Source organism: Pezoporus wallicus, unplaced genomic scaffold (assembly GCF_028554395.1).
Source record: "Pezoporus wallicus isolate ANWC-B61680 ecotype Strahan unplaced genomic scaffold, APGP_CSIRO_Pwel_v1 contig_13180, whole genome shotgun sequence".
In the NCBI taxonomy this organism is placed as follows: domain Eukaryota; kingdom Metazoa; phylum Chordata; class Aves; order Psittaciformes; family Psittacidae; genus Pezoporus; species Pezoporus wallicus.
In genome coordinates this window covers 1-7,749 of record NW_026641667.1, presented here as the reverse complement: position 1 = coordinate 7,749, position 7,749 = coordinate 1, and the positions used below count along the sequence as shown (strand labels likewise).

General features: G+C 56.8%; 2 protein-coding genes across 2 annotated transcripts; one reads left to right on the top strand and one right to left on the bottom strand.

Annotated features, from left to right (window-relative positions):
• Positions 1–250: 250 nt before the first annotated feature.
• Positions 251–3,677, top strand: GAMT (guanidinoacetate N-methyltransferase). Its single transcript, XM_057424797.1, has 6 exons — positions 251–570; positions 1,122–1,267; positions 1,348–1,411; positions 2,248–2,315; positions 2,627–2,737; positions 3,094–3,677. The coding sequence occupies exons 1-6, from the start codon at positions 387–389 to the stop codon at positions 3,232–3,234; spliced, it is 714 nt and encodes a 237-aa protein (XP_057280780.1). The 5' UTR covers positions 251–386; the 3' UTR covers positions 3,235–3,677.
• Positions 3,678–4,490: 813 nt separating this feature from the next.
• LOC130607591 (NADH dehydrogenase [ubiquinone] iron-sulfur protein 7, mitochondrial-like) lies at positions 4,491–7,329 on the bottom strand (the record flags this gene model as incomplete). Its single annotated transcript, XM_057424796.1, has 5 exons — positions 4,491–4,684; positions 5,158–5,246; positions 6,254–6,300; positions 6,375–6,554; positions 7,175–7,329. Coding segments are annotated over 5 exons (569 nt in total), but the record flags the coding sequence as incomplete, so codon positions are not given.
• Positions 7,330–7,749: the final 420 nt, after the last annotated feature.

Below are 7,749 nucleotides of genomic sequence, written 5' to 3'. Positions count from 1 at the left end.
GGTGCAGGCGGGGCTCGGGGTCACCCCGCGCAGGGCACGGAGGAGAGCGGAGCGGGGCCGCATTCAACCCCGCAGGGAAAAGCCTTTCCTCCGTGCCCCCCTGCCTGCACGGGTCCTTCCCGTTCCGGCCATGCACAGTGCGGTGCCACCAGCAGCGGGGTCCGTCCCCGTGCCCGTGCCCCTGCTCGCCCCACCGGCCGCCTGACCCCCAGCTCCCGATAAGGGCTCCGTTTCCCCCCGGAGGGCCCCAGCCAGCTGTGCGCACTCAGCACTTCTCCAGCCTTGGTTATTTAAAGCCGGCCGGGAGCCAGCGGCCCCTTTCCCTCCCCCAGCACCGCTGAGTCCAGCGAGCGGACTTTCGGCCCCGCAGCGGTAACGGCACGGCCATGAGCGCCCGGGCAGCGGCGGGACCGATCTTCACGGAGGGCGAGGACTGCCGGGCAGCCTGGCGGGACGCGGTGGCCGGTTACGACGCGCCCGATGCTCACCTGGAGATCCTGGGGAAGCCGGTGATGGAGCGCTGGGAGACCCCCTACATGCACTCGCTGGCGGCCGTGGCTGCGTCGAGGGGTAACGGGGGGCTCAGGGTCGTGCCATGGAGTGCAGCTCGGGCGTGGGGAATAGGGCAGCTTCCCCGTGAGTGAGCAAAGTGTGGTGTTGCTGCCAGGGTCCCCACTGCGTGCACCCTGCTTGCTGCCAGTGGTCCCTATGCAGTGACAGCAGGAGCAGGGCCACGGTGGCACTTGTGCTCTCGTGTCAGGGTGACACATTCCCCAATGGGGATGGGTCTGGGGGTGCAGGCACAGCACAGCCCTGCTCTGTCCTGCTGCTTTTTGGGCTGCGCTGCTGCTGGTAGGGGGAAGGCTTTGACGAGGGGTTGCTTGTCCCCACTGCAGCCACTCGGGGGGTTCAGTGGGGGCAAAGGCCTGCTGCAGGGTGTAGCTGGGGAGGCAGTGGGTGATGTGGGCATGGGGCTGCTCCTGGCTTCTCACCCCAGTGTGGGCAGCACTGTGTTCACTGGGCCTGTGCAGGCACAGCCCTCTTAGAACCATAGGATCACAGAACCAACTAGGTTGACAAAGACCTTCAAGATCACAAAGTCCAAGCTTCTTGTCCCCCAGGTGGCCGTGTTTTGGAAGTGGGCTTCGGCATGGCCATCGCTGCTACCAAGGTGCAGGAGTTCAACATCGAGGAGCACTGGATCATCGAGTGCAACGCAGGGGTTTTCCGGCGGCTGGAGGAATGGGCCCGGATGCAGCCCCATAAGGTCTGGGGGGGGCTCTGCCAGTGCAGGGTGCCAGTGGGTGCCGGCTGCCGGGGCTCACTGCGCTGCCCTCCCACCTGCAGGTCGTGCCCATGAAGGGGCTGTGGGAGGAAGTGGCACCGACGCTGCCGGATGGGCACTTCAGTGGTGAGATACCCGCAGCCGGGCCTGTGGGACTGGAGGGAGGGCATAGAATCACAGACTGGTTTGGGTTGGAAAGGACCTTAAGATCATCCAGGTCCAACCCCTGCTGTGAGCAGGGACACCTCACACTAAACCATGTCAAACAAGGCTCTGAACACTGCCAGGGATGGAGCATTCACCACTTCTCTGGGCACCCTGTGCCAGTGCCTCAGCACCGTCACAGTAAAGAACTTCCTTACATCCAACCTGAGCTTCCCTTGTTTCAGTCTGAACCCATCACCCCTTGTCCTATCACTGCAGTCCCTGATGAAGAGTCGCTCTCCAGCATCCTTGTAGCCCCCTTGAGACACTGGAAGCTGCCCTGAGGTCTCCACGCAGCTTCTCTTCTCCAGCCTGAACAGCCCCAATGTTCTCAGCCTGTCTCCATACAGGAGCTGCTCCAACCCCTGAGCATCCTCATGGCCTCCTCTGGACTTGCTCCAGTAGCTCCCATGTCCGTATGCTGAGGACACCAGCACTGCACACAGTGCTGCAAGTGGGGTCTCATGAGAGCAGAGCAGAGGGGCAGGATCCCCTCCTTGGACCCCACAGCAGAACCTGGGAGCAGTGAGACAGGGCCCCAAGACAGAAGGGTCCCTGCACGTTGCTGCACCATGAACAGGGGGAGGCAGAGTGAGCACCCGGCCCGGCTCGCTCCCTCCATGGGCTGCACAGGTGCCCCTTGTCCCTGTCGGGGGCAGAGATAGGGGTGCCAGGAAGGGGGAATCTTCTCCACGAGCCCCACCAGTGCCTTGCTGGCCTCTCCTGGCTAATGGATGGTCTCCGGTGTTCCCGGGCAGGGATCCTGTATGACACCTACCCACTGTCGGAGGAGAGCTGGCACACTCATCAGTTCACCTTCATCAAGGTAACGGGGTGGGGGTGCAGCTGCCCTGTGCAAGGGGCCAGAGGTCCCGGCTTGGGTGGGTTTGGGGGAGATTTTAGAGCTCAAGAGTCAAAGCCAGAGCCGGGTTTTGGTCTGCAGCCCCCTCCCTGCCCTCTGGGAAAACCTCAAAGTCCCCAGCACGATGGTGGCATTGGCAGCACTTTTGTAGGGGAGCAGCAGGAGGGTGCGGAGGGCTGGGGCAATGTCTGCCTCTGCAGGGAGAAGAGAGAGCTTGGAGGGGGGTAAGGTGGGAGCCGGGTGCTGAGCCAGCAACCCCTCCATCCCCACTGCAGGACCATGCCTTCCGCTTGCTGCAGCCTGGAGGGGTCCTCACCTACTGCAACCTGACCTCCTGGGGGGAGCTGCTGAAGACCAAGTACACGGACATCGAGAAGATGTTTGAGGTGAACACTGTTCCTCGGGCTGGGGATGGCCTGGCACACCCAGCCCAACCCAGGGTCCCAAAGCTGCCCTATGGGGCTGTGCACCTCCTGCATCCCTCAGCACATGGCTGACACTGTGGACATGGAGCAGCACAAGAGCCCTCCAGCTGCACAAGAGCCCTCCTTCAGCCAAGGCTTAGCAGGGAACATTGAGGGAAGGTCAGGAGGTTTTTTGCCAGAGCAGCCCAAGATGGGGCTCCCTGCACCGACTGCTTGTACTGTCCTGTGTCTGCACAGGCTGGGGCTCAGTAGCATTTCCACTTGCATCTGGGCAGCTCAAGCCATTGCCTGCTCCTTCCCACCCTCTTTTCTCACAGGAGACCCAGGTAGGGCACCTGTTGGAGGCCGGGTTCAAGAAGGAGAACATCAGCACAACGGTGATGGACCTGGTCTCCCCCAAGGACTGCAGGTACTACTCCTTCCACAAGATGATCACCCCCACCATTGTTAAGCACTGAGGGTGCTGCCAGCCTGGCACCATCCCTTGGGGCTGCCCTGAAGCCACAGGAAGCAAACACTAAGGAAAGGAGACAGATTATGCACACTTCGAGGAGGAAAAGTGCTCTTACCTCCTTTGATGCTGAGAAGATTGAAGCTGATTTATCCGGAGGCAGGAGGTGGCTGGAGGCTTAGGATGGAAGTCCTGGGTCTCTAGGAACCTTCTGGAAAAAGGACCTCTGACCCCCACTGCTGATGTCACCCAGAGGATATCACCCAGCGTGAAGCCCTTGCCCTAGGGGGGCCTCTGGGCTCTGCAGAGCAAAGTCCTACCCAGTATCGAGGCATCCATCCCAAGCGCTGGTAGTTTCCACTCAAGACTCAGACCTCCTTGATGAATACCTCAGTGAAGCTGTAATCCCAGAGCGTGGTGCAGAGCCTCTGGCCAAAGGGCTTCAAGGATGAGATGCTATCCTCTAAAACCTGGATCCTTTTTAGAAGTCCCTGGTGGCCCAATGACCTGAATCAGGCAGAAGCAGGCACCCAGGGTGGCTGGAGGCACCTTGGCTGCTGCAGCAACTCCCTGCTGGTTTCCCCAGGACTTTGGCTGAAGCCCACTGCAGCGAGTTATGATCCTCACAACCTCCTTGCAGTTCAACAGTGCGTGAATGACGTTTCCTCTCTCTACCCAGAAGGGATAAAATCCATTAAAGAACCCAAATGAAATCCACCATTGCTGATTCAGAGCTAATTATTTGTCTTTCAAAAGCGTGTGTGTAATTCTGCTGTGGTTGCTCCTTGTCCCAGGCCACATCCAGCACCAAAACCCGCCAGGGGCTGCTCCATTCCTCCTGTGCCAAGGAGTGCTGCACCATTCGTTTTTAGTAGTCACATTTTTAGGATTAATATTTTAGTTAGCATTACAGAAATAGAATTGCTTTCTGGCTGCTGTGCACACAGATATAAAGGATTTATCAGATTCTTTGTAGGAATTATAAGCAAAATGTGGGTAGTAAGAGATGAGCTCAGGGAGGCCTCAGGGTTGGCCTGGACCTGTGCTGGTCTCAAAAACTTCCCCACAGAGCCAAAGAGCGAGTCCCAGGTTTCAGGCAAAGCCTTTATGTCACGATAGGTAACTTCAAACATCCTCCTTCAGGGCCATTCAGATCCGAAACCACCACAGTGAATGTTACCAAATCCAACTCCTGCTTTTTAATCTGTTTTTTAAATGAGTTAGAACACTTCAGACAGGAAGGATGCATTAATGACAGAAGAGTGTCTTAACCAGGTAGACTTTTATTAGAAGGCGTGTGAGGACACGGGTCGATTGTGCGTATGAAGGCAAGCAAGAGGGGAGGTCATAAATAAGAGGCTATTTCCTGTACCAGATCTGAATCTTCTTCTCCCGTTTGATTTTCTTCTGAAGCTGCAGGATTCCATACAGCAAAGCTTCAGCTGTAGGTGGGCAACCTGAGAGAGACAAAAAGGAAGCCACAGGGCTGCTTGCTGCACTGAAGTGTAGCCAGCAGATGGAGAAGTCACAAAGCCCAGGCTTTGCCTGGAAGCAGCTTCCATCTCCTCCTACCTTTGCCACTGGCTGTGGGGTTTGAAAAAGCAAGAGGCCTGCTGTAGTTTAAAGAAACTGAAGTGTTTTTCTGGAAAGGTCTTTTTAAACCACAGAAATGCTTCACTTCTCAATAAAGTGATATTTGGTCGATTAAACTATAGCACACACTTTACACAATGCTTACTGGTGAGCAGCATCACCAGAACCACCCCACTCGCTTACTGGATCTTACTGAAGTGTCTGCAACTTCACCACCCCACTTTGAAACAGAAAGATCTTGAGAAACTCCACTGAGCACTGTCCAAACAGGCAAAATTCACTTCCCTGCCGTGCTGCTCCGAGCTGGGGCCATGGCACGCGGAGCCACCCTTCCTACCTGGCACGTAGATGTCCACCGGCACGATGCGGTCGCAGCCCCTCACCACGGAGTAGGAGTAGTGGTAGTAACCCCCTCCATTGGCACAGCTGCGAGAGATGGGCAGGTTTCAGCTTGGTTACACATGGCTTAGTGGAGACAGGAGGCAAAGGGGAGCAGGAGGGAGAGGATAACATGAGGCCGGTGCCTCATCCGAGTGCCACAGGCAAGGAGTATCCCCCCCAGGTTTTACAGCATGATGCCAAGGTTCACACCATGGCTGTTCAGCCTCCTCACAAGCCCCAGCTGGCAGAGGCTGTTACAGTTCAAGCTGAATTTTAAACTTAAACAAGGGAAGTTCAGGTTGGATGTAAGAAAGAGGTTCTTTACGGTGAGGGTGCTGAGGAGCTGGCACAGGGCACCCAAAGAAGGGGTGAATGCTCCATCCCTGGCAGAGTTCAAGGCCAGGTTGGACAGAGCCTTGGGTGCCATGGTTTAGTGTGAGGCATCCCTGCCCATGGCAGGGGGTTGGAACTGGGTGATCTTGAGGTCCTTTCCAACCCAAACCACTCTGTGATTCTATGAATCAAACCCAACCAAACCAAACCAGTTTCATTACTCCTACGAAGCAGATATTCCTCCATCCTGCGAACCCCTTTTGATTTCACCACATCTGCACAGAGCATTTCTAGAGCTGTTCTCTCCGCTCCAGGCCCTGGTGAAATGACTGCCCTCAGCCCCAGGAGACACACAAGCTGTCAGCTCCACCGTGCCAGGGCTGCACGGAGCTGAGGTTCTGTCTTGTGCTGCGGAAGCTGTTTGAAAGGTTTCATCTAAACACGAGGTCTGATATTCTGGACACGTGCAAGTCCCCAGACTCTGAGAGCTGCAAAACCCCAGGGAAAACTCTGCAGTTCACAGTGATTTGACAGACATCATTCTCCTCACCCTAATGAAAGGGAGCCTTTATGTTTCCTTTGTAACAAGGCTCCTTATACAATTTTAGGGGCAAGGAAAATGAGAAATGGGTTCTTCTCCCTTCATCTCCCTGGCTCAAGCAGGCAAGAGCAGATTTCTACCACCAAGTAGGAAGCACCAAGCATGTCCTGGCACTTACCTCCCCATGGAGACCACGTAGCGAGGTTCTGGCATCTGGTCGTAGACCTGCAGGACAGAGACAGCTCAGCTCAGTCCCCGCTGCCTCCCAGCACATGCGGTGCCCGCCGCAGCCCCGGTACCTTCCGGAGAGCCGGGGCCATCTTGTTGGTGAGGGTGCCAGCCACGATCATGACATCGGCTTGCCGGGGACTGGCTCGGAACACCACCCCGAAGCGGTCCATGTCGTAGCGAGGAGCTGCCATGTGCATCATCTCCACGGCGCAGCACGCCAGGCCAAACGTCATCGGCCACAGGGAGCTCTGCAGCACAAGAGGCAGGGTATGGAGAGAGCCGAGCCCTTGCAACGGGTGACTCAAAGGGCAAGAGGTGATCAGAGACGGGAACAGAACAAGAGAAGGTTCAAGGTGTGCTCAGTGAAAAGTGTTTGCTGTTATGCAGGAGAGCAAAACCCCCCGCTTCAGGGGAACAGATGCGTAGAGATCTGAGTGTTTGGAGCCTCAGGGATGCTGAACGTGCTCAGAGGTGAAGACGCTCCCCTTAACGTGTCACACTGCTACAGCAGCCACCTCAGCAGCCCTGCACAAGGGCAGCGGTGACTACAGGAGGCAAAATTCAGCTAAGCCACAGCACCCTGGATTCAGCCTTCCCCGTGGCACAGAGTAGCCACTTGTTGCAAGGATTATGGGAAACCAGAAGGCACCTTCTGCTCTTGTCTGAAGGTCAGCTCTGCTCAGACAGGCACTGCTCTGCACCACCCTCCCGCTCTGACACAGCACTCAAACACCAACCTCTGGGCCAAGAAACTGGAGAATTCTGAACCTATTTTTATCCTGAGATGGCTCAACCCCATTTCGCACCAGCACCTCCAAGCATTCAATACCACTGCTCCCTAGCGAGCACGACAGTTTCGGACACTCACCCTTCTTGCCCAGTTGACCAGGTCATCGAGCTTGGTGACAATGTATTCACCCCTGCTGCTGGGGACGTAGGACTTCTTCTGCACGATGGCTGAGCTCTTTTGCTGGACTTGGACAGAGCTGAAGACAAAGAGCACAGGAGTGTCAGGCTCCGGTTAGCTGGTGTAACTGCATACACCCATCAGCCCCGAGGAGCGGTGATCCCATGAAGAACCCGTAGCACATCACTTATGGACAATCTCACACCCACTGCAGACTGTGTTCGAGCAGGGCGAGGGATGCTCCCCTCACCGTGGGGAGCACTGTGGTTATTGCTCAGAGCCCCTGTGTTCGCTGTACCCACATTACAGAGGGGGCCTGGTGGGCTCACGTCCAGGCTGACAGCAGCCTGGCTGTTCAAGACGCGAAGCGAGGAGGGGATTGTCAGGCACAGACAGAGCTCCCGCTAACAAGAGGTTTCCTACCCTGTCCCATTGGGGGTCCCTCACCCCAGGGAGGACGGGCCCGGCGGTACCTGTCAGCCTGGTCAGCCACCGGCGTGTGATGGAGCAGCCGGCTGCGAACAGGTGCCACGGCA